General features: G+C 45.6%; 1 protein-coding gene across 2 annotated transcripts in view; it reads right to left on the reverse strand.

Annotated features, from left to right (window-relative positions):
• The window catches only part of PDE8B (phosphodiesterase 8B), a 309,750-nt gene that overhangs the window by 59,240 nt on the left and 223,611 nt on the right, over window positions 1-26,899 (reverse strand). For both annotated transcript variants that reach the window (XM_063963660.1, XM_063963664.1), the window contains exons 4-9: window positions 19,163-19,222; window positions 15,985-16,042; window positions 14,425-14,513; window positions 11,662-11,740; window positions 2,731-2,871; window positions 1,253-1,341 (exon numbers count right to left, since the gene is read on the reverse strand). In XM_063963660.1, the coding sequence (XP_063819730.1) occupies window positions 1,253-1,341; window positions 2,731-2,871; window positions 11,662-11,740; window positions 14,425-14,513; window positions 15,985-16,042; window positions 19,163-19,222 (516 nt within the window). The remainder of the gene's footprint in view (window positions 1-1,252; window positions 1,342-2,730; window positions 2,872-11,661; window positions 11,741-14,424; window positions 14,514-15,984; window positions 16,043-19,162; window positions 19,223-26,899) is intronic.

The raw sequence follows: 26,899 nt of genomic DNA on the forward strand, positions 1-26,899 counted from the left end.
CCTAACTCTAATCACAGCCTAACCCTAATCACAGCCTAACCCTAATAGAGGCTAACCCTTATCCTAATCGAAGCCTAACCCTAATGCTAATTGCAGCCTAACTCTAATCACAGCCTAACCCTAATCGCAGCCTAACCCTAATGGCAGTTTAACCCTAATGCCAATCACAGCCTAACCCTAATCGCAGCCTAACTCTAATCACAGCCTAACCCTAATCGCAGCCTAACCCTAACCCTAATCGCAGCCTAACCCTAATCGCAGCCTAACCCTAACGCCAATCGCAGCCTAACCCTAACGCCAATCGCAGCCTAACCCTAATCGCAGCCTTACCCTAACGCCAATCGCAGCCTAACCCTAAAGCTAAAATTGTGGGGGAAAAAGACTGTCAACATTCTATTGTAAATATTCAGAAAGCCGAAACTGAGACCATGGCGACTCTCGGACCATGTAGACAAGCTGAATGTCTACATTATATGGCTTGTAAAATATAAGCACTTATTATACATTGCTACTGAGGGAGAATTCTTTTGTATTTTATACTTCTACTATTGTTTTAGATGTAGTTTTGTTTCAAATGTATAGTATATTACCAAGTTAAGTACACAAACTAAGATCCAAATATCTTGTGAACAGAAATTTCATAATGCACCATACAACATCATGAAAATTAAGTGTTATTTAAGAAAGTCTCCTTGCTGCAAAACTAAGGTAAAATATTAAATTACTTTGGTCAGTCATCAGAAATATTTAAAAAAACAAAACAGAGCTACAGATTAAACATTATTATTATTATTACACTATATTTATATGGCGCCACAAATGGTCCGCAGCAACGAACATATGGCAAGTGGAAAAAACATGATACTTTGTGTATTTTCCACAGTCTTGCAATGTATATGGATTTTTATAATAGTCGTAATGCCATTGTACCAGCCCATATTAGTTAACTGGATATTGTAGTGTAGAGCATACTGATTTCATTTTCTTAAAATGAATAGTATACCCAAATTCTAAGAAATCTGCAACTTCCATCCTTGTTAAATATTCCCAGCAATTACTAATGGAAAATCAGGACACTGAATGCTATGTCCTCAAACTTTCCAAAGTTTACCATTGATTACCAACAAGCCCCTTTTGAACTCTGAAAAAATTGGGACTGTTAGGAGACATGCAGTAATAAAGCGAGCAGCGACCTCTAGTGGTGACTCAGTGTACTGTATTTTGTTAGAGAGTATTTAAGTCTTGTACTCACCCTCCTTGCCCAATGACCGGAGTGACTTTCACATGTTGCTGGATGCTGTCTCCTGATTTCCGTCGTGCGTAGTAAATTCCTTGCCATTCCTTTATCAAATAAAGGAAAACAAATAGTCATGAGCAATCTGCTAGAGCAGGCCAACCTGTGGCTCTCCAGCTGTTGTGAAACTACACATCCCAGCATGCTCTGCCACAGTTTTAGCATTTCCTAATAGCAAAAGTGTAGAAGAGCATGCTGGGACTTGTAGTTTCACAAAAGCTGGAGAGCCACAGGTTGGCCAGTCCTGTGCTAGAGTATTTTGGTATTCTCATTTTGCAATGTATTTTTAAAATTTTTGCATTTCTGTTTGGCTACTAAGGGGTCTATTTACTAAGCCTTAGATGGAGATAAAGTGCATGGAGATAAAGTACCAGCCAATCGGCTCCTGTCATTTTTCAAACCCAGTCTGTGACATGACAGTTAGGAGCTGATTGGCTGGTCACTTATCTCCGTCCACTTTACCTCCATCCAAGGCGTAGTAAATAGACCCCTAAAGCCAATGGAAGAGGGGTTCAAGCATAAAGCGAATTGTCTGTTAAACGCTATAGACTAGTCATTATTACATCTTCCTACATTAGGATGCCATATAGGAGCACATCAATTAGCAGTGTGAAATCATCTATAAGCCACTAAATCTAACAATAATAATTAGCAAAACTTCATATTATCAGGAGGGGAAATATACATTTCACAAGAAGAATTCACATACAACATTTCAGTCCCTCCTGTCTGATGGCGTTATATGATGCCAGTCTCTTTTACTCTATGGGCCGGATGTAATGATGCCTCAATATCGCAGGAGGTGCGGGATGCCAGCCGATCTCTGACTTTTTTTAAAGGGGCAATCATCGAAAGTGATTCAAGGCAAACCATGCCTCTCCCGCAGCTCTGGCGATCTTTGTCGTCATTACATCCGGCCCAATATATTTAATTGGCTAAACAGTTTTTTTGTGAGAGCAACTACAGTACTCCGAAATGACAACACCGATTTTGATGGTTCAGGTGTCATTTGACAGGATGTGTGATGTAGATGTGCAGTAAGGTTGCTGAATTTGATAAGTGGGCAGGTTGTTGAGGAATAACGCATCGAAGTCATGATTTTTTTCCCCCATCAAAAAGCATTGAGTGTGGGGGGGCATCAGGTTTTGGGGGTTTTTTGCTTGATTTTGAGCAATGGTTGACTAGTATACTTTCTTTGTCCATTGCAAGGTATATGCCTGTACATGTACTGTACTTAGAAACATAGAATTTGACGGCAGATAAGAACCACTTGGCCCATCTAGTCTGCCCCTTTTTTTTTTATCCTTTAGGTAATCTCAACCCTTTTTGAACCTTAATTCTTTGTAAGGATATTCATATGCCTATCCCAAGCATGTTTAAATTGCTCTACAGTCTTAGCCTCTACCTTGTTGGGATACAGCCGTACTGGTCCTTACCTTTCCCTTTTTGATACATGTGTTGATAGTATCTAACAGATCCGCACGGTTTTTGTCACTTTTCGGCAATTCCATGAGCTCCTTTCCCAGGAGTTCTTCCTTGTGATAGCCCATCATCCGCTCAAAAGCTGGATTAACATACTAACAAGTTACAAATATTTAGAACTGTGAAGTTATTCAGAGATTGCCAAATACAGTATAACCCTTAGCACAAGCCAAAAGGCAAATCTGCAATGCTTAACTATACAGTAATTACAGGGCTGTTCATGGGGGTCTGGGACTCAGGGTCGACAGCACAAAGGTCGACACACCTTAGGTCGACGCCAATTGGTCGACACACCTTAGGTCGACCTGGACAAAAGGTCGACAGGAACAAGGTCGACATGGAAAACGGTCGACATGAGTTTTTAGGGGTTTTTTTGTGTCGTTTTCTTCGTAGAGTGACCGGGAACCCCAATTAGTGCACCGCGTCCCCTCGCATGGCTCGCTTCGCTCGCCATGCTTCGGGCATGGTGCCTTCGCTCCGCTACCGCTTCGCTCGGCACACTTTACCGTTCCAATCGTAGTCCACGTGGATCGTTAAGTATGAAAAGGTTCAAAAAAAGAAAAAAATTGTGAAAATTCATGTCGACCTTTTTCCATGTCGACCTTTTGTCCATGTCGACCTAAGGTGTGTCGACCAATTGGCGTCGACCTAAGGTGTGTCGACCTTTGTGCTGTCGACCTGGAGTCCGGATACCGTTCACAGCGGTGTATCAAGAGAGGAGGGAACCCGTGTGCAGTCTCCGTGTGTGGGCCCCCTCCTCTCCCGTAGACGGCAGCGCTCTGATCGCTAGAGACTCTGGCACAGTGCCGGAGTGTATAGTGCATGCGCAGGTCACCGCACACACTGCACCCATTATAGATACGCCCAGTGCTTAAAGTGGTCCTGGAGAGGTGGTGGAACTCACCCCACCCCCCCAACCATAAAGGCATTGTGCGCGCCGTAGGCAAAAAAGGGACGTGGTATCAAACCACAAAGGGGCGTGGTCACCCAACATGACCACAGCAGCAGCATCCCTTATACAATGCCCTCAGTAGTAGTGCCCCTTATGCAGTGCCCACTGTAGAGGTAGTGCCCCTTATGTAAAGCCCACAGTATTGGTGCCCCTTATACAGTGCCCCCAGTAGTAGTGCCCCTTATGTCTCCAGGAGTGATGCCCCTTATTAAGTGCCCACTATGCAATGCCCTCATTAGTAGTGACCCCAGTAGATATGCCCCGTGTAGTATTGCCCCCCAGTAGTAATGCCCCCTGTAGAGATGCCCCCTGTAGTTATGCCCCCAGTAGAGATGCCCCCTGTAGTTATGCCCCCGGTAGAGATGCCCCAGTACAGATGCCCCCAGTACAAAGTACAGATGCCCCCAGAACAGATGCCCCCTGTAGAGCTGCCCTCAGTACAAATGCCCCCAGTACAGATGCCCCCTGTAATTATGCCCCCAGGACAGATGCCCCCAGTAGAAACTGCCCCCAGTACAGATGCCCCCTGTAGTTATACCCCCAGTACAGATGCCCCCTGTAGTTATGCCCCCTAGTAACGCGCTTCACACACAAAAAAACAAAACCCCAAAATACTCACCAGCCCGGCTCCTGCTTCCGGACCGCTGACGTCCGCCTGGCCGCCTGCTCCTCGGATCTATGGGAGAGACGTCATGACGTCTCTCCCATAGTGCCGCACACAGCCGGAGCTCAGGAGTGAGCTCTGGCTGCCGCTGAGGGGAAGGTGACAGCGCCCGCTGGTAACAGAACCTCAGCAGTTGCCAGCATCCCCATTCTGGGTTAGGTGAGCCGGAGGATCCAACTGGAACTGATGGAATGCAGTTCCGCCCCGTTCTGGCTCACTTTAACCTCTGGATACGCCACTGGCTATTCAAGTATATTTGCAGAATATATTAGTACTAGTGTATCACAAATCATTGCAGCAAGGTGAGGTGTGCACAGTGTCCCAATTTTATATTTTAATAAATTAGGAGTCTGAAGTGGATTCCTTTATTTCCAGCTGAAGGCGGCAGGGAGTCCAACTCGTCACCAATTATTGATAGTTAATAAACACGTTTTTGGGAGTGCTATATTGCCAACAATCAAAATGTACATTAACACAATTCTGCATGCAATCTTCATGAAGCCGATAACCTAACCCTAACCATGCTACTAACACTAAATTTGGGTATCGACATTCTGACAATGGCAACATTATGTCACTGTCAACAATCAGATCATGTAGAAATTCTGGTGTCAGCATCCTGAATGGTGTTATTATGACTGCATACCACATATTTAAATATATAACCCTAATTGCTGATACACTGGTGTGAAATGTATTCTTATTAGTGTGTCCACAATTTTCATTTCATCAATATCGGTACAATTTACACATTATGATTTAGCAATATAAAACCAGTTTGTTTTGTTAGAAAGTACATACAGTAACTGTTGCTGGAGTGAGCAGGGAGCGAGCATTGGACATAAAAGCTCAGACAGGAATCTATAACCTGATACAGGTTTGCTGATTTATATAGAAGATTTATATATCATTTTATTTCATATATCCAAAATGAAAATGCATTGCTAAATAATTTTCTGTTTAATAAGTTGCAATTACAGATCAGTGTCAACATTTGTTGCATTTGGAACTTGGCTGTAAAATGATGCATGCTTTGCCTGCAGTTTAGCTTCAGCCGCTCCCTGTCTACTCCTACCACACAATATGAATTATCCAGCATCAGGGCAGCCATCAGGGGGGGACTGCCGGGACTCCAGTCCCAGGCCCTGACCTCTAGGAGGCCCGCATGGTAGCAGTGTGGATTGGAGCGCACAACAGGCTGCCATAAAGGAGTAGCACCGGCGGCATTTTGAATTTGCAGCAGCAGCAGCTTCTGATTGGCTGCCAGTCAATGAGATCTGATAGGCTTGTGGCCTGCTCCAAATTTGTTGGTACTGTCCTTCTATCGCTGCCTGCTGTGGCCTCAGCCCGCTGCTGGTGTGCTTAGGGGCGCCACCTGTTGTTCTGCAGCCTTGTCCCAAGAGCGGATACTGGTGCCCAGAATGGTAAATTGTGGGGGCTGCAGGTGGAGTGGAAGGTGAGGGGGGCCCTGCCTATGCTGGCAGTCCCGGGCCCCACAATTTCTGAAGGCAACCCTGTCCAGCACTGTCCTGTGTCAACTCTAAATTCAGCAAAATTTACATCGATACCATAAAATAGGATTTTAATACCTACCGGTAAATCCTTTTCTCTTAGTCCGTAGAGGATGCTGGGGATGCTTCAAGAACCATGGGGTATAGACAGGATCCGCAGGAGACATGGGCACACTATAAGACTTTGAATGGGTGTGAACTGGCTCCTCCCTCTATGCCCCTCCTCCAGACTCCAGTTATAGGAGCTGTGCCCAGGGAGACGGACATTTCGAGGAAAAGGATTTATTGAATTTTTAAACTAAGGTGAGATACATACCAGCTCACACCTCAAACACGCCGTACAACATGGCATTTAACAACAACGCATGCAACGGCATGACCAACAACAGTCACAGATTGACTGAACTCAACGCAACATGAGCGTAACTATAACCAAACTGCAGATACAGCCCGCACTGGGACGGGCGCCCAGCATCCTCTACGGACTAAGAGAAAAGGATTTACCGGTAGGTATTAAAATCCTATTTTCTCATACGTCCTAGAGGATGCTGGGGATGCTTCAAGAACCATGGGGTTTATACCAAAGCTCTAGAACGGGCGGGAGAGTGTGGATGACTCTGCAGCACCGATTGACCAAACAAGAGGTCCTCCTCAGCCAGGGTATCAAACTTGCAAAACATTGCAAAGGTGTTTGATCCTGACCAAGTAGCAGCTCGACAAAGTTGTAACGCCGAGACCCCTCGGGCAGCCGCCCAGGATGAGCCCACCTTTCTGGTAGAATGGGCTTTCACCGATTTCGGTAACGGCAATTCTGCCGTAGAACGAGCCTGCTGAATCGTATTACAAATCCAGCGCGCAATAGTCTGCTTAGAGGCAGGAGCCCCAATCTTGTTGGGAGCCCACAGGACAAACAGAGCCTCTGTTTTCCTAATCTGAGCCGTTCTGGCGACATAGATCTTCAAAGCTCTGACTACATCGAGAGACTGATCCGCCAAGGTGTCAGTAGCCACCGACACAACAATAGGCTGGTTCACGTGAAATGATGAAACTACTTTTGGCAGAAATTGCTGACGAGTTCTAAACTCCGCTCTGTCAACATGGAAGATTAAATAGGGGCTTTTGTGAGACAAAGCCGCCAACTCAGACACTCGCCTTGCGGATGCCAAGGCCAACAACATGACTACTTTCCAAGTAAGGAATTTTAACTCAACCTTGCGCAAAGGTTCAAACCAATGCGATTGCAGGAACTGCAACACCACATTAAGATCCCACGGTGCCACAGGAGGCACAAATGGAGGTTGGATGTGTAGCACGCCTTTCACGAAGGTCTGAACTTGTGGAAGGGAGGCCAGTTCTTTCTGAAAAAAGATCGACAAGGCCGAAATCTGTACTTTAATGGAGCCTAACTTTAGGCCTGCATCCACACCTGCTTGCAAAAAATGGAGCAAACGCCCTAGGTGAAATTCTTCCGTAGGAGCCTTCTTGGATTCACACCAAGATACATATTTTCTCCAAATACGGTGGTAATGCTTTGCTGTTACTTCTTTTCTAGCCTGAAGAAGTGTGGGAATGACTTCACTGGGAATACCCTTTCGGGCTAGGATTTGGCGTTCAACCGCCACGCCGTCAAACGCAGCCGCGGTAAGTCTTGATACACGCACGGCCCCTGTTGCAACAGGTCCTCCCGAAGAGGAAGAGGCCAATCCGGAACAATGAGTATCGCCTGAACCCTTGTACTTCTTATACTTTTTATCACCTTTGGAATGAGTGGAAGTAGAGGGAACACATATACTGCCGGAAACACCCACAGTGTCACTAGGGCGTCCACCGCTATCGCTTGAGGGTCCCTTGACCTGGAACAATATCTCTGACGTTTCTTGTTGAGGCCGGACGCCATCATGTCTACTTGAGGAATTCCCCAACGACTCGTCACTTCTGCAAAGACCTCTCGATGAAGACCCCACTCTCCTGGATGGAGATCGTGTCTGCTGAGGAAGTCTGCTTCCCAGTTGTCCACTCCCGGAATGAAGACTGCTGACAGAGCGCTGGCATGTCTTTCTGCCCAGCGAAGAATCTTTGTGGCCTCGGCCATCGCCGCTGTGCTCCTTGTTCCGCCTTGGCGGTTTATGTACGCCACTGCTGTCACGTTGTCTGACTGAATCAAGACAGGCAGACCTCAAAGAAGATGTTCTGCTTGCAGAATGCCGTTGTAAATGGCCCTTAATTCCAGAATGTTTATGTGTAGACAAGCTTCCTGGCTTGACCACTTTCCCTGAAAAATTCTTCCCTGTGTGACTGCTCCCCAGCCTCGGAGGCTTGCATCTGTGGTCACCAGGATCCTATCCTCACTCCAGAAGGTGAGAACTGTGCAGCCACCACAGAAGGGAGATTCTGGTCCTGGGAGATAGAATTATTTTCTGGTGCATGTGGAGGTGAGACCCGGACCACTTGTCCAACAGGTCCCACTGAAAAACCCTGGCATGGAACCTGCCATACTGAATGGCCTCGTAGGACGCCACCATCTTCCCCAGCAACCGAGTGTATTGAAGAACTGACACCTTTGCTGGTTTCAGAATCTGTTTTACCATGTTCTGTATTTCCAGAGCCTTCTCCACTGGAAGAAAAACTCTCTGCAATTCTGTATCCAGAATCATACCCAGGAACGACAGCCTTGTCGTCGGATTCAGCTGTGATTTTGGCAAATTTAGGAGCCAACCATGGTGTTGTAAAATAGTCAGTGAAAGGGCAACACTTTTCAGCAATTGTTCCTTGGATCTCGCCTTTATGAGGAGATCGTCCAAGTACGGGATAATTGTAACTCCCTGCTTGCGCAGGAGAACCATCAATTCCACCATTACTTTGGTGAAAATCCTCGGAGCCGTGGACAGACCAAAACGGCAACGTCTGAAATTGGTAATGACAATCCTGAACAGCAAACCTTTGGTAGGCCTGATGTGGAGGATATATGGGGACATGCAAGTAGGCATCCTTTATGTCGACCGACTGCTCGGAGAGATTCCATCTTGAATTTGAATTTTTTGAGAAATAAATTGAGAGATTTTAGGTTTAGGATCGGTCTGACTGAGCCATCCGGCTTCGGGACCACGAACAGGCTCGAATAAAAGCCTTCCACCTGTTGTGACGGGAGTACTGTGACAATTACTTGATTTTGACACAACTGTAGTATCGCAGCGCATACTACCTCCCTTTCTATAAGAGAAACTGGTAAGGCCTATTTGAAAAATCGGTGAGGGGGCACGTCTTGAAACTCTAATCTGTATCCTTGGGTTACTATCTCTAGTATCCAAGGATCCAGTTCCGAGTGCACCCAGACCTGACTGAAAAGTCTGAGACGTGCCCCCACCGGTGCGGACTCCCGCAGAGGAGCCCCAGCGTCATGCGCTGGATTTGGTAGAAGCCGGAGAGGACTTCTGCTCTTGGGAACTTGCCACAGCTTGTGACCTTTTTCCCCATCCTCTTCCTCTTGCAGCAAGGAAGGAGGACCCACGTCCTTTTTTGAATTTATTGGGCCGAAAGGACTGCATCTGATAGTGAGGCGTTTTCTTTTGTTGCGCAGGAACATAAGGTAAAAATGACGACTTACCCACGGTAGCCGTAGACACCAGGTCAGTGAGGCCGTCACCAAACAGGACACTACCGTTAAACGGTAACGACTCCATCGCCTTTTTAGAGTCAGCGTCAGCATTCCATTGTTGAATCCACAATGCTCTCCATGCTCTCCTTGCTGAGACTGTCATGGCATTGGCCCTTGATCCCAAAAGGCCAATATCCCTTACAGCTTCTTTTAAATACGCTGCAGCGTCCCTGATATGACCCAAAGTCAAAAGCACACTATCCCTGTCCAGGGTATCCATCTCAGATGACAAGTTATCTGCCCACTTTTCAATAGCGCTACTCACCCATGCCGAAGCAACGGCAGGCCTAAGTAGCGACCCTGTAGTGACATAAATGGATTTTAGTGTATTTTCCTGCTTACGATCCGCAGGATCTTTTAGGGCTGCCGTGTCAGGAGACGGAAGCGCCACCTTTTTGGATAGATGCGACAAAGCTTTGTCTACCGTGGGGGTTGACTCCCACTTTTCCCTGTCCCCAAATGGAAACGGATATGCCACTGGAGTTCTTTTGGGAACCTGTATCTTCTTGTCAGGATTTTCCCAAGCCTTTTCAAAAAGCGCATTCAGTTCATGAGAGGGAGGAAATGTTACCTCAGGTTTCTTTCCTTTATACATACAGACCCTTGTATCAGGGACAGTAGGGTCCTCCGTGATATGTAACACGTCTTTTATCGCCACAATCATGTACTGAATGCTTTTAGCCAGTTTTGGATTTAATCTGGCATCACTATAGTCGAAACTGGAATCAGAGTCCGTGCCGGTATCTGTATCAGCTATCTGGGTAAATGCACGTTTCTGTGACCCTGAAGGGGTCTGAACTTGTGACAAAGCATCCTCCATGGATTTCCTCCATGTCTGGTTCTTAGACTCAGATCAATCATATCTCTTAGTCAACCGAGTCACATTTGCATTCAGACATGTCGACACACATGTACCGACACCCACAACCACACTGGGGCTATAGGAGACAGACCCACAACAAAGCCTGTAAGAGAGACACAGAGGGAGTTCTGCCAGCTCACCACCCAGCGCCTATCCCGGTACTGAAGCAAGTAAAAAGACTGCCCAGACCTGTTAGCGCTTTGTGCTCCCCCCCCCCCCCCCCCCCCCGTTTTGCACCCTGTTACTTGTACAGCAGTGTGGAGGTCAGGGCCAGCGTCTCTGCAGCTTCTGTGAAGAGAAAATGGCGCCGGTCAGAGCTGTAAGGGCTAAGCCACGCCCCCTACATGGCGCGCTTCAGTCCCGCTTAAATTTAATATTCATACTGGCGGGGGTCCCTTAACTAGTGCCTAGGCACTGTTATTTACTTTGCCAGTGCGATCTGAGGTCCCAATGCTGCCCAGGGCGCCCCCCCTGCGCCCTGCAGTGCCGTATCATGTGCGGGAGCATGGCGCGAAGTGCGACCGCTGCGCGGTACCTCAAACACCGTCTTCTGCCGTCACTGAAGTCTTCTGATCTTCCTATACTCACAGTCTATTCTGTCTTCTGGCTCTGTGAGGGGGGGTGACGGCGCGGCTCCGGGAACAAGCAGCTAGGCGCACCAAGTGATCGAACCCTCTGGAGCTAATGGTGTCCAGTAGCCTAAGAAGCAAAGTCCTTGAACTCAAAGAAGTAGGTCTGACTTCTCTCCCCTCAGTCCCACGATGCAGGGAGCCTGTTGCCAGCAGGTCTCCCTGAAAATAACAAACCTAAACTAAGTCTTTTTCTGAGAAACTCTGGAGAGCTCCTCAGTGTGCATCCAGTCTCGCTGGACACAGAATCTAACTGGAGGAGGGGCACAGAGGGAGGAGCCAGTTCACACCCATTCAAAGTCTTATAGTGTGCCCATGTCTCCTGATGATCCCGTCTATACCCCATGGTTCTTGAAGCATCCCCAGCATCCTCTAGGACGTATGAGAAATTGGGCATTTTATGAAAAGGTCAAACAAGACGCTATCTACAGAACTTAACACCTCTGCAAAATGATCTGTTCCACCTCATTGTTCTATTTCCACTTAATTGTGTCACACCATTGCTTATCTCTTGTTGCAGTCCTAAACTATAGATATATAACACAGACAAACTACTAAACACAAATATACTATAAAAAGTTTAATAACTGGACATGCATCTATTATCTGTACCTGTACAACATGTTCTTCACTTGTAATCTCTATTGCTTCTTGAGAATGATCCAAGGCTGTAAATATTGAATTACAGGATCTGTAATAAATGAAAGTCAATCATCAGTTAAAAGCAAAACATATAAAATGCTGTCACTTTCAGAATGCTGTTAAAATAAGACTCTTGCCGGACAGCTGCACTCCATCAAATCTACTTAACGTTCTAAGATCAATATCACTACAGTATTAAAACGTCAAGCCACAAATACAGACAATTGAATTCAATTTGTGGCAATTGCTATCGTCTAGTTATAAAGGATGAAGTTTTTCAAATCATTAATCATACCGCTGCACCCAGGATATTAGTAGCACAATGTAGATATAAGTAGTGTTACAAGAATGAATGTGTATAATACTGATAATAAATAAAGAGCGTAAAACATATAGGGGGGGAATTTATTAAATGTCGGCTGATTCACCCGGCGAATCCGTGCAACTCTGCCGCACTTTACAGTGGCTGAGACTTCGCTAAGTAGTGCTCGCCGCTCCATCGGTAGTGAGCACTTTTAGGCAAATCCAGCATTCGGCCGGCCGGGGGAAGGGGGTGGATCAGGCTGCTGTTGCCAGTATTAAAACACCGCGACAGCAGCTAATCCACCCCCTTCGCATGTAACTGAATTCCCCCCATTAAGTTAGAGCTACTAATAAAAAAAATTTTTTTAAATAGCAAAATAACACTAATATCACTGTGCTCTCCTGGCTGCTCACAAAGTTGACTGCCCCTTTAATTTGTGAAGAAATCCTCCTGTCTATATGCCTGCTGATAGACACTGCTGATAAACTCATGGGACACAGAAGAGTAGCACTGTCAATGTATGGGAGAGTTTATTGATTGCAAGTACACTGGAGAACCACTGGCTGTCTGTTTGGAAAGTCCATTTTTGGCAGGATCTTGCTGTTTTCACCTTCCTTTTGAAAGTTAGAAACATAGGAAATAGCTGAATTCTGATCAATCGAATATATGAGACTGGCTTGAAGCTTCGGCAATCTCCTTTTTGATGTTTTGAAGTTATTCTTAGAAAAATCCTGAGTGTCCATTCTGATTGATCACATTTTGATAAATGTTAATACCAAAAGGACCGGTACAACTGAAAACTTGATGTGCTGAGGAGCTACTTAAAGGAGAAGCAACTGAAAGATCTAGTGACATGCTTGCTGATCTGTGCAACACAGGAACGTAACTTACCATATCATAATATGATTTATAATCATCATTGAGGATTAGAATTAATTTAATTGAAGGCGCCTATACGAATTGTGTACTACTCTTTTGTATTGTCTATGTTTTATTTAGGGTGAGGGAGGCACCCTATAAGTACAGAATTTGTTAAGGCTGCACTCATTGCGCACCAGGGATCACACAAAAAATTTTTGTTTGCTCCTGTCTATATGCCTGCTGATAGACACTGCTGATAAACTCATGGGACACAGAAGAGAAGCACTGTCAATGTATGGGAGAGTTTACATGTTCATTCACAAGTGGTATTAGTAATACTACACACCTGGAGCAAATAGAGAGCATTTGGAGCCATTATATCAGTGAAAGTGAAAATGCCTGATAACTTTTTCCCAGATATGGGGCCAGATGTAATGCCATTCGAGTTCGGCGACCGTGTGGGATGCTGGCCGAACTTGCATGTTTTTTTAAAGGGGCTATCACTTACAAGGCATGGTTTTGCCTTGTAAGTCATTTCCCCTTTAAAAAAAACGTTACAGTTTGGCCAACATCCCACACAGCCGCCGAACTTGGGCGGCATAACATCCCGCCCCAGAAGTCCTTTTAGACATCTGGGACTGGAAGTAATGCTGTCCGGGTGCGGGTTGCCGGCCAAACTTGGCCGTTTTTTTAAAGGAGCAATCAAATACAAGACATGGCTTTGCTTTGTAAATGATTGCCACTTTAAATAAGCGTCTGTGTTCAGCCGGCAACCCGCACCTCCGGCAAACCTAGACAGCATTACATCCGGCCCCTTACCTGGGAAACAATCCCTCTGCACACAACTCGTTTATTACTATAGTGCTATTGTTTGCTAAAATGTATTTCACAACTAAATAAAATTAATCACACACTAAATAGCATACATTTTGAAAAGTAATTTTCTGAGAACAAATAAATAGCGACCTAGAATTACAAGGCACAAAATGCAGGAAATACTGAAATCAAATGTCAGGTATTAATTGTGAAGGGGAAAAATAATCAATGGAAGAGTAGAAAGAGTTAAAATAAAAATGGGAAGATCAGCACAATGAAACAGTCATGGATCAATCCTGGACATTTCCAGCTTAACCTTGTAAGTCTTGCATATTGTTTCTGTATTGCCCTTGTGAGAACCCAGTACTTATTATACCCCATTTCCATCGAACTTATAACTCAGGTTATTGCTGGGGAGACCTAGGTCCAAGTTTGGTGTGAAAGGATTTAACCAGGTTGTGTTACCTGGGAATCTAACCCTGGTAGCTACCAGGATCAAACTTGACATCAACCTGGGTGAACAGTGTGGCCCAGGTCATTCGTCCCGTGTCACCCTACAAGCATATCGAGCAGCCGGATCACCAGTGATAACATCACCAAGCGCCGGCAAAGGGAAGACCTGGCAATAACCCTGGTTCCAAGCTGCTTTGACGCGCTGTACAATAACATTGGTCAGACCCCCATTTTGATGGAAAAGGTGTATTACAGTCTAGTTAAACAGCAATGTGGAAAAAAAATGTATGTATACCTACCGCAGTTTGAACTGAGAACGAACCTCCCCATGTTCTATCTGGATCAGCTCATTGTAACAGGCAATCATACTGTTATTCTCCATAAATCTCTGTAAAATATATTCACATTTATTTCCACTGCTATATTCACATGCACACCTCTAAGCATTGCACTACAATTATATATCATGTAGTATCATATGCGGTACAGTCTGTCTAGCACTTACCTTTACTGATGTAATTCCATCTTTAGTTTGTCTATACAGTCCTCTACCCAATTCCTTTCTCATCTGGTTATCAATCTCACACCAGTGGTTTAACTGACTAGCACAAAAAGCTTGTCATGCTCAGTTTAAACTCAGTAACGTGGGATTGGTGATGACAGTTGGGGGCTGGGGTAGACTGTGGATCATCTACACAGTATGTCCAGTCCACCAAAGGTGAATGGGAAAGGTAAGTGCTTGATACACTGTACTAGAAAGAGTATCTATCAAATTATTAGAAATAGGCCAGGGGTTACATTTGCAAGGTAAGTACAGTACTAGAGACTTACTGTACTATGGCCCTCATTCCGAGTTGTTCGCTCGCTAGATGCTTTTAGCAGCATTGCACACGCTCGGCGGCCACCCTCTGGGAGTGTATCTTCGCTTAGCAGAATTGCGAACGAAAGATTAGCAGAATTGCGTATAGAAAATTCTTAGCAGTTTCTGAGTAGCTCGAGACTTACTTCTACACTACGATCAGCTCAGTCCGTTTCGTTCCTGGTTTGACGTCACAAACACGCCCTGCGTTCGGCCAGCCACTCCCCCGTTTCTCCAGCCACTCCTGCGTTTTATCCTGGCACGCCTGCGTTTTTCCCCGCACACTCCCAGAAAACTGTCAGTTTCCGCCCAGAAACACCCACTTCCTGTCAATCACACTCCGATCACTTCAAGGATGAAAATTCTTCGTTCGGACGTGAGTAAATCTACTAAATTTTGTGCTAAATTACTTAGCGCATGCGCACTGCGTACCATGCGCATTTTCGCCTTAATCGCTCCGTTGCGAAAATCGGCAACGAGCGAACAACTCGGAATGACCCCCTATATGCACAATTTTATTATTTTGTTATTGTTATTCTTACTACAGTATATTTGTTTAATTGTAATCTTATATTTAGATGTATGCATATATGACCACTATTATTCACCACTGACATCATTTTAATCATGACACCATGTTCCACACTTTTATCGAATACTCCATTCTCTACACTTAACGCACTTATCGTTACTATACAATCATGATTATCACTCCCAACTATTTACTACTGTATGTGTATTATCCTATTACATACAGTACATTGTATAGTGTGTCTATACATTAATCTGTATTTGTCTATATAAATGTATATTTGATTATATATCTATACAATTGTGATTCTTTTCGTTTTTAGCCATGCCAACTTGCACAACTCAGTAAATCCCAAACCATATGACACCCAAACTCCACCCAGTGCTCCATGGAAACAAATGGCAAGCATGCACCTAATATACCTGATACCTGGTTAGTCACAGCCACAGACAGGGGAATCTCACCTACCCTATTGAATCCAGCATGAAGTAGAGGAAGGACTGACAATTCTTCCTGATCAGGGCCTCTGCAGAAAAACAGAAATATTCCAATCTGTAAAGCATTTTTATTTTTGCATACAGTTTCTTTAGTGGCATAACCAGGGGTGGGCAAGCAGTGCCACCGCCTAAGGACACAGGTGTCGAAGTCGAAAATATTATACCCACATGCATCACGTGCAAACACCATACAGAGTGGTCTCTGTGCGTGTGCTTGTTCTACCGTGCGTGCGCATACCCGCACGCTGCGTACATTGGCTCACGAAGTCCTGCGTATTAGCGCGTGGAATGAGTAAATACAGTAGCATACGCATTCGCATGGAAAAGCCACAAAGACATATCTGATATTTTATCCACATAGTGCATAATTTACACATAGCCTACACACACCACACCAGCGAGTTACATTTACTTTAGAAATGGAACAATAGAGATATTCAACTTTACAGGATGTGAGGGGACAGAATTAGGTTAGGACATAGTGTTTGGTATCCAGATGTACAGTATTTCAAGGGCTACATTCCGATTGCAGTTTGCAGAAAGTAGCATGCTCCTGCTCATAACTATGCGAAGGAATACAATATTAATATCTCACTGTAATTACTGTACTCCTGATATTCGGCGGGAACCTAGTGGAGGACATCTGCAAGTACACCTGAAGCAGGCATCGCCCACCTATTCAAACTGACCTATGATCCCTCACATACTGTAAATGACCAACCCTTTGACCTGTGAAAGAAGAGCTTACAGTTTCCTTTGTACTATGTTTTGGACAATTGTATAAAAGCCAGGCCTCCTGGCCGGTCCCAGGCTAATTCTCTGAAGGTCATCCTGCAAGACTGACTGAGGACCGGATCCGGGTGGCGCAGGCGAACAAACGTATGTACTCTTGGTTGTAGCTTTTCTCTTGTATTATTGTATTTCTATGTGTATCCCCTTTTAAGTAAATATTTGTTGCTGCATTGGACCACAACATAACATATACAACTGGTGTTGCATTCCGTTCCTGTTAGGGGTTTAAAGTGTATTCACCCACACGTTTAGCTGCATTGTGCTCACAGCGTGTCGGCGTGCCTACGCAACATGTACACATTTCATAGAGGTTTATCGCATACACTTAGCAGCCGCAGCGGCTCGAACACTTGTGTAATAAGGTATTGCTTTTTCCTGAAAGTTAAACGAACTTAACACAGGGCACTGTGGGCAGCCCTGTAAGTGCCCTGTAGCACCTGCAATTGCCTGGAACAGCACCCTGCTGCCTAGAAAGCTACTGACTGGAGCAGCCTAGGGATGCTATGGCCACTCAGTTTCTCCGAGGTCCTAATGGACCCACCCCCTCAATGTGACATCATGCTACAGACCTGAGGTTTCACTTAGAGTTAATGCTGATGGTCAAAACACTAATAAAGATGCTTTGCAAACTGTGACACCTTCAGGAAACATTACTTTAAGCCTTTCAGTCACGTCCTTATAGCAAGCAGAGGTTTATTTTTCTTGACCTGGATCTAGTGGGGTTGATGCTGAGTTGGACTTACAAATTGGTTTTGTGCCTGCCCACAAAATAGGATGCATGCATATGCCACTTGCATCCATCTATGATGGAGCGACAGGATGGGGTTATCACCATAGGGCAAATGCAGTAAGGGCTTGTTCCGCACAGGAGCAGACCTACACAGAGACCCAAAGCCGGTTCAATTGCGGGTATCTGAATACTGGTGTAAGTACTTGCTGATGATTGGTGCAAGTACAGTACTTGCTGATGATTGGCGGATTGTGAATTCACCACTGAATCTACAAGGTGCTTTCGTCTCTACTAGTGCATGTACTATATGATGTTGTGGGTGTATGTAAAGGGCCCCATACACTAGAGCGATAATGCCCGATTTCAGCCCAATTCGGGCATTGGCCCGATATATAGGCTGAAATCGGGCATTTTAGAGGTGTTCCCAAACTGATCCGATCCGATGCGCGTTCCCGTGAGCATCGGAATGGATCCTCCAGATCGAATGTGCTGCACATTCAATCTGGTCCGACCTGGGGGCATGGCTTGGGATCACCAAGATATATTGTATGCAAATGGGCAGCATCCGATGTATCTTGGCCGATCCTGCCCCCCGGGAGGCTGCCGGGGTGATCGCCTGCAATCACCTACGACATGAGATCGTTCTAGCGTATGGGGCCCTTTAGGCTTTGAGTCTATTTAATTTTATTCAAACCTATCAAAAAGGTGTTTTCATTATCAAATCAAACGTAAAAAAATTAAATAATTTAGGTGTATCCTATATACTTGACATAAAGCTGGTGCATGTGCTTCTGATACCATGTTACACATACTGTATCTTGCGGGTTTTCTTGTAACGCATGCATGCAGCAGCATTTTTTTTAGTTTATGCATTTTAAGTCTTCAGATTGGGGTGAAAATGGATTTAAAGTCAGGGTGTACCAGCATTTGGCTTGTAGGGTGCCTGGAACGGGTGGTCTTCAGTATGCCGACTGACGGGATCCCGGCGCACAGTATACCGGCGCCGGGATCCCGACAGCCGGCATACCGACACTTATTCTCCCTCTTGGGGGTCCACGACCCCCCTGGAGGGAGAATTAAATAGCATGGCACGCGTAGCGCGCCCCCGCGCCCGTAGTGTGGCGAGCGCAGCGAGCCCGCAAGGGGCTCATTTGCGCTCGCCACACTGTCGGTAAGCCAGCGGTCGGGCTCCCGGCGCCGATATGCTGGTCACCGGGAGCCCGATCAGCGGCATATCGTAGTGAACCCGCCTGGAACAACACACTGTAGCCTAGAGAACCACCCAGAGCAAACGTAGGAAACTTTTGTTGCAACCACAGAGCCATCCAGAAGATCAGCTCCTACTGGCCCCCCTCATTGTGACAGCATGATGTCACATGTTCAAGGGCAGGGGAATCCGGCCATGCTTAGATCCTGCTTAGATCTTGGTTAGCATCAGCCCCAATGTGTTCAAAGTCACAAGCTAAACATGCCTGAGTCAAAGCCAATGGAAATGAGAACCAACATCTTCATCAAGAGACAATCCATTTACATGTCAACCGTAATTCATACTTTAACCCTGCAGACAGTTCATGAAACAAACTGTTGAACACAAGTGGGAAGTTAAAACCAGCCACAAATAACTTACACACGAGGAACAACAGCGAGAACTGTAGTGTGCTCTGATGGTTTTGTTGCTCGTATTGATCTGTGAAGGAAGAATGACAGTGATAACAATGAATAAATTATGATGTCAGTTATATTTGTAAACAGAAACACAGATCTAAATTGCTACATTGCTTTATGCAGATTTTGTAAAGCATCCTTGTTCGCAAATTGTGTTTTTATCTTGCATTTATAATAATTAAAATATTGCTCAAATAATACCTGTATATATGAACTGAGCTTTATAACTGTAAATTCATAGAGGGCAGGTAATCTGAATGCCTTTTGTTAGGATTTGTTATAATATCAAAGGAAACTTTCATTAGAATGTTAATCTCATTCAGGAAGCCTGAAGGGTGGTCTTGTGCAGTTTCATTAAAATATACATCCCTTATGGAATCCTGTCAGCAGGAAAATGCAATTACCCATACAGGATTGGTAAAAAAAGACCTTTGGTAGATAGATAGATAGATAGATAGATAGATAGATAGATAGATAGATAGATAGATAGATAGATAGATAGATAGATAGATAGATATGACTGGAGGGATAGCAGAGAGCATCCAAAATCATAGAAATATATCTGGAGTTGCTCAGGTTGGGTGTGATTTAAGAATACCTAGGATGTATGGTTTGGTAGAAATCAGGATTCTAACTACTCCCACATCACATCACAGTCGCGTTTGCCCTCATATTATAGCTTACATAATAAGAGAGTAATGTGAAACATACCATATTTCATGTAACTATTACACAGGAGTAATTATGCACAGTGATTTGTACTTAGGTTAAAAGTTGCATGGGAAGAACTCACCTGTTTCCCTGTTAATTAAGAAGCCAGCCAGTCATCACAGACTTGGTTTTGACATCACGATGGGGTGGGGGAACAGTTGTTAAAAGGTATGGAACATATTTTTCTGTGTTAGACTATTGGGATCAATTCTAAGTAGAAACCTGCACCTGCATTTCCCGCAATTCCCCACAGCCAAAATAAGCTATGTGTAGTTTCTTTCTTTTATTTTGAAATTGCAACGTATGTTTGTCTATGCAACCCTCTTTATTTATATAATTTCTATAACTAAGCATTGCACTTCTTTTAGAAATAAAATGTTCCTTTATTAGTCTATTTTATATATGTCCCAGAACCCAGTCTTTGAGGAATCTATTTGATCGCTAAGGTTATGCTATACAGTGGGGATCGAAAGTTTGGGCACCCCAGGCAAAGATTCATTTTAATGTGCAAAAAGAAGCCAAGGAAAGATGGAAAAATCTCCAAAAGGCATCAAATTACAGATTAGACATTCTTATAACATGTCAAAAAAAATAAGATTTTACTTACAGATAAATCTATTTCTCGGAGTCCGTAGTGGATGCTGGGGTTCCTGAAAGGACCATGGGGAATAGCGGCTCCGCAGGAGACAGGGCACAAAAAGTAAAGCTTTTCCAGATCAGGTGGTGTGCACTGGCTCCTCCCCCTATGACCCTCCTCCAGACTCCAGTTAGGTACTGTGCCCGGACGAGCGTACACAATAAGGGAGGATTTTGAATCCCGGGTAAGACTCATACCAGCCACACCAATCACACCGTACAACTTGTGATCTAAACCCAGTTAACAGTATGATAACAGCGGAGCCTCTGAAAGATGGCTTCCTTCAACAATAACCCGAATTAGTTAACAATAACTATGTACAATTATTGCAGATAATCCGCACTTGGGATGGGCGCCCAGCATCCACTACGGACTCCGAGAAATAGATTTATCGGTAAGTAAAATCTTATTTTCTCTATCGTCCTAGTGGATGCTGGGGTTCCTGAAAGGACCATGGGGATTATACCAAAGCTCCCAAACGGGCGGGAGAGTGCGGATGACTCTGCAGCACCGAATGAGAGAACTCCAGGTCCTCCTTAGCCAGAGTATCAAATTTGTAAAATTTTACAAAGGTGTTCTCCCCTGACCACGTAGCTGCTCGGCAAAGTTGTAATGCCGAGACCCCTCGGGCAGCCGCCCAAGATGAACCCACCTTCCTTGTGGAGTGGGCCTTTACAGATTTAGGCTGTGGCAGGCCTGCCACAGAATGTGCAAGTTGGATTGTGCTACAGATCCAACGAGCAATCGTCTGCTTAGACGCAGGAGCACCCATCTTGTTGGGTGCATACAATATAAACAACGAGTCAGATTTTCTGACTCCAGCTGTCCTTGCAATATATATTTTTAATGCTCTGACAACGTCCAGTAACTTGGAGTCCTCCAAGTCACTTGTAGCCGCAGGCACTACAATAGGCTGGTTCAGATGAAATGCTGACACCACCTTAGGGAGAAAATGCGGACGAGTCCGCAGTTCTGCCCTGTCCGAATGGAAAATCAGATATGGGCTTTTGTAAGATAAAGCTGCCAGTTCTGACACTCTCCTGGCCGAAGCCAGGGCTAGAAGCATGGTCACTTTCCATGTGAGATATTTCAAATCCACCTTCTTTAGTGGTTCAAACCAATGAGATTTTAGAAAGTCCAAAACCACATTGAGATCCCACGGTGCCACTGGAGGCACCACAGGAGGCTGTATATGTAGCACTCCCTTAACAAAGGTCTGGACTTCAGGGACTGAAGCCAATTCTTTTTGAAAGAAAATCGACAGGGCCGAAATTTGAACCTTAATAGATCCCAATTTGAGACCCATAGACAATCCTGATTGCAGGAAATGTAGGAATCGACCCAGTTGAAATTCCTCCGTCGGAGCACTCCGATCTTCGCACCACGCAACATATTTTCACCAAATTCGGTGATAATGTTGCACGGTTACTTCCTTCCTTGCTTTAATCAAAGTAGGAATGACTTCTTCCGGCATGCCTTTTTCCTTTAGGATCCGGCGTTCAACCGCCATGCCGTCAAATGCAGCCGCGGTAAGTCTTGAAACAGACAGGGACCCTGCTGAAGCAAGTCCCTCCTTAGAGGTAGAGGCCACGGATCTTCCGTGATCATCTCTTGAAGTTCCGGGTACCAAGTCCTTCTTGGCCAATCCGGAACCACTAGTATCGTCCTTACGCCTCTTTGCCGTATAATTCTCAATACTTTTGGTATGAGAGGCAGAGGAGGAAACACATACACCGACTGGTACACCCAAGGCGTTACCAGCGCGTCCACAGCTATTGCCTGCGGATCTCTTGACCTGGCGCAATACCTGTCCAGTTTTTTGTTGAGGCGAGACGCCATCATGTCCACCATTGGTCTTTCCCAACGGGTTACCAGCAAGTGGAAGACTTCTGGATGAAGTCCCCACTCTCCCGGGTGAAGATCGTGTCTGCTGAGGAAGTCTGCTTCCCAGTTGTCCACTCCCGGGATGAACACTGCTGACAGTGCTATCACATGATTCTCTGCCCAGCGAAGAATCCTTGCAGCTTCTGCCATTGCACTCCTGCTTCTTGTGCCGCCCTGTCTGTTCACATGGGCGACTGCCGTGATGTTGTCCGACTGGATCAACACCGGTTTTCCCTGAAGCAGAGGTTCTGCCTGGCTTAGAGCATTGTATATTGCTCTTAGTTCCAGAATGTTTATGTGAAGAGACGTTTCCAGGCTCGTCCATACTCCCTGGAAGTTTCTTCCTTGTGTGACTGCTCCCCAGCCTCTCAGGCTGGCGTCCGTGGTCACCAGGATCCAATCCTGTATGCCGAATCTGCGGCCCTCCAATAGATGAGCACTCTGCAACCACCACAGAAGAGACACCCTTGTCCTTGGAGACAGGGTTATCCGCAGGTGCATCTGAAGATGCGACCCTGACCATTTGTCCAACAGATCCCTTTGGAAAATTCTTGCGTGGAATCTGCCGAATGGAATTGCTTCGTAAGAAGCCACCATTTTTCCCAGGACTCTTGTGCATTGATGTACAGACACCTTTCCTGGTTTTAGGAGGTTCCTGACAAGCTCGGATAACTCCTTGGCTTTTTCCTCCGGGAGAAAAACCTTTTTCTGAACCGTGTCCAGAATCATCCCTAGGAACAGCAGACGAGTTGTCGGCATTAACTGGGATTTTGGAATATTCAGAATCCACCCGTGCTGTTTTAGCACTTCTTGCGACAGTGCTAATCCCATCTCTAGCTGTTCTCTGGACCTTGCCCTTATTAGGAGATCGTCCAAGTATGGGATAATTAATATGCCTTTTCTTCGAAGAAGAATCATCATCTCGGCCATTACCTTTGTAAAGACCCGAGGTGCCGTGGACAATCCGAACGGCAGCGTCTGAAACTGATAGTGACAGTTTTGTACAACGAACCTGAGGTACCCCTGGTGTGAGGGGTAAATTGGAACGTGGAGATACGCATCCTTGATGTCCAAGGATACCATAAAGTCCCCCTCTTCCAGGTTCGCTATCACTGCTCTGAGTGACTCCATCTTGAACTTGAACTTCTTTATGTACAGGTTCAAGGACTTCAGATTTAGAATAGGCCTTACCGAGCCATCCGGCTTCGGTACCACAAAAAGAGTGGAATAATACCCCTTCCCTTGTTGTAGAAGAGGTACCTTGACTATCACCTGCTGAGAGTACAGCTTGTGAATGGCTTCCAAAACCGTCTCCCTTTCGGAGGGGGACGTTGGTAAAGCAGACTTCAGGAAACGGCGAGGTGGATCTGTCTCTAATTCCAACCTGTACCCCTGAGATATTATCTGCAGGATCCAGGGATCTACCTGCGAGTGAGCCCACTGCGCGCTGTAATTTTTGAGACGACCACCCACCGTCCCCGAGTCCGCTTGAGAAGCCCCAGCGTCATGCTGAGGCTTTTGTAGAAGCCGGGGAAGGCTTCTGTTCCTGGGAAGGAGCTGCCTGTTGCTGTCTCTTCCCTCGACCTCTGCCTCGTGGCAGATATGAATAGCCCTTTGCTCTCTTATTTTTAAAGGAACGAAAGGGCTGCGGTTGAAAAGTCGGTGCCTTTTTCTGTTGGGGAGTGACTTGAGGTAGAAAGGTGGATTTCCCGGCTGTAGCCGTGGCCACCAAATCTGATAGACCGACTCCAAATAACTCCTCCCCTTTATACGGCAAAACTTCCATATGTCGTTTTGAATCCGCATCGCCTGTCCACTGTCGCGTCCATAAAGCTCTTCTGGCCGAAATGGACATAGCACTTACCCGTGATGCCAGTGTGCAGATATCCCTCTGTGCATCACGCATATAAAGAAATGCATCCTTTATTTGTTCTAACGACAGTAAAATATTGTCCCTGTCCAGGGTATCAATATTTTCAATCAGGGACTCTGACCAAACTACCCCAGCACTGCACATCCAGGCAGTCGCTATAGCTGGTCGTAGTATAACACCTGCATGTGTGTATATACTTTTTTGGATATTTTCCATCCTCCTATCTGATGGATCTTTAAGTGCGGCCGTCTCAGGAGAGGGTAACGCCACTTGTTTAGATAAGCGTGTTAGCGCCTTGTCCACCCTAGGAGGTGTTTCCCAGCGCTCCCTAACCTCTGGCGGGAAAGGGTATAATGCCAATAATTTCTTTGAAATTATCAGCTTTTTATCAGGGGCAACCCATTAATTCTTCTGATTCAGGAAAAACTATAGGTAGTTTTTTCACACCCCACATAATACCCTGTTTAGTGGTACCTGTAGTATCAGCTAAATGTAACGCCTCCTTCATTGCCAAAATCATATAACGTGTGGCCCTACTGGAAAATACGGTTGATTCGTCACCGTCACCACTGGAGTCAGTGCCTGCGTCTGGGTCTGTGTCGACCGACTGAGGCAAAGGGCGTTTCTCACAGCCCCTGACGGTGTTTGAGTCGCCTGGACAGGCACTAATTGATTGTCCGGCCGTCTCATGTCGTCAAACGACTGCTTTAGCGTGTTGACACTATCCCGTAGTTCCATAAATAAAGGCATCCATTCTGGTGTCGACTCCCTAGGGGGTGACATCCTCATATTTGGCAATTGCTCCGCCTCCACACCAATATCGTCCTCATACATGTCGACACACACGTACCGACACACAGCAGACACACAGGGAATGCTCCTAACGAAGACAGGACCCACTAGCCCTTTGGGGAGACAGAGGGAGAGTTTGCCAGCACACACCAAAAGCGCTATATATAACAGGGATAGCCTTATAATAAGTGCTCCCTTATAGCTGCTTTATATATATCAAAATATCGCCATAAATTTGCCCCCCCTCTCTGTTTTACCCTGTTTCTGTAGTGCAGTGCAGGGGAGAGACCTGGGAGCCGTCCTGACCAGCGGAGCTGTGAGAGGAAATGGCGCCGTGTGCTGAGGAGATAGGCCCCGCCCCTTTTCCGGCGGGCTCGTCTCCCGCTATTTAGTGAATCCAGGCAGGGGTTAAATATCTCCATATAGCCTCTGGGGGCTATATGTGAGGTATTTTTAGCCTTTATATAGGTTACATTTGCCTCCCAGGGCGCCCCCCCCCAGCGCCCTGCACCCTCAGTGACTGCGTGTGAAGTGTGCTGAGAGGAAAATGGCGCACAGCTGCAGTGCTGTGCGCTACCTTTTAGAAGACTGCAGGAGTCTTCAGCCGCCGATTCTGGACCTCTTCTGACTTCAGCATCTGCAAGGGGGCCGGCGGCGCGGCTCCGGTGACCATCCAGGCTGTACCTGTGATCGTCCCTCTGGAGCTGATGTCCAGTAGCCAAGAAGCCAATCCATCCTGCACGCAGGTGAGTTCACTTCTTCTCCCCTCAGTCCCTCGTTGCAGTGATCCTGTTGCCAGCAGGACTCACTGTAAAATAAAAAACCTAAGCTAAACTTTTTCTAAGCAGCTCTTTAGGAGAGCCACCTAGATTGCACCCTTCTCGGCCGGGCACAAAAATCTAACTGGAGTCTGGAGGAGGGTCATAGGGGGAGGAGCCAGTGCACACCACCTGATCTGGAAAAGCTTTACTTTTTGTGCCCTGTCTCCTGCGGAGCCGCTATTCCCCATGGTCCTTTCAGGAACCCCAGCATCCACTAGGACGATAGAGAAAGTTTGATTTTATTTCCCTTATTTACACTTCCAAAAGAACAGAAAACAAAAAATGGCATCTGCAAAAGTTTGGGCACCCTTTTGGCAAGTATCACAGCTTGCTAACGCTTGTAAACGCTTTTTGTAGCCAGCCAAGAGTCTTTCAATTCTTGTTTGAGGTATCTTCGCCCATTCTTCCTTACAAAAGTCTTCCAGTTCTTTGAGATTCCTGGGCTGTCTGTGACGCACAGCTCTTTTAAGGTCTATCCATAGATTTTCAATTATGTTGAGGTCAGGAGATTGTGAAGGCCATGGCAAAATCTTCAATTTACACCTCTTGATGTAATCCACCGTGGATTTTGAGGTGTGTTTAGGATCATTATCCATTTGTAGAAGCCAGCCTCTCTTTAACTTCAGCTTTTTCACAGATGGCATCAAGTCAGCGTCCAAAATTTGCTGGAATCCTATTGAATCCATTTTTCCTTCTACTCGTGAAATGTTCCCAGTGCCACTGGCTGCAATACAACCCCAAAGCATGATTTATCCACCCCCATGCTTAACAGTTAGACAGAGGTTCTTTTCATTAAATTCTGTGCCATTCCTTCTCCAAACGTACCTTTGCTCATTCCGGCCAAAAAGTTCTATTTTAACCTCATCGGTCCACAGAACGTTATTCCAAAATGCATCAGGCATGTTTATATGTTCATTTGCAAACTTCAAACGCTGATTTTTGTGGTGAGGACGTAGAAGAGGTTTTCTTCTGATGACTCTT

Source organism: Pseudophryne corroboree, chromosome 1 (genome assembly GCF_028390025.1).
Source record: "Pseudophryne corroboree isolate aPseCor3 chromosome 1, aPseCor3.hap2, whole genome shotgun sequence".
NCBI lineage: Eukaryota > Metazoa > Chordata > Amphibia > Anura > Myobatrachidae > Pseudophryne > Pseudophryne corroboree.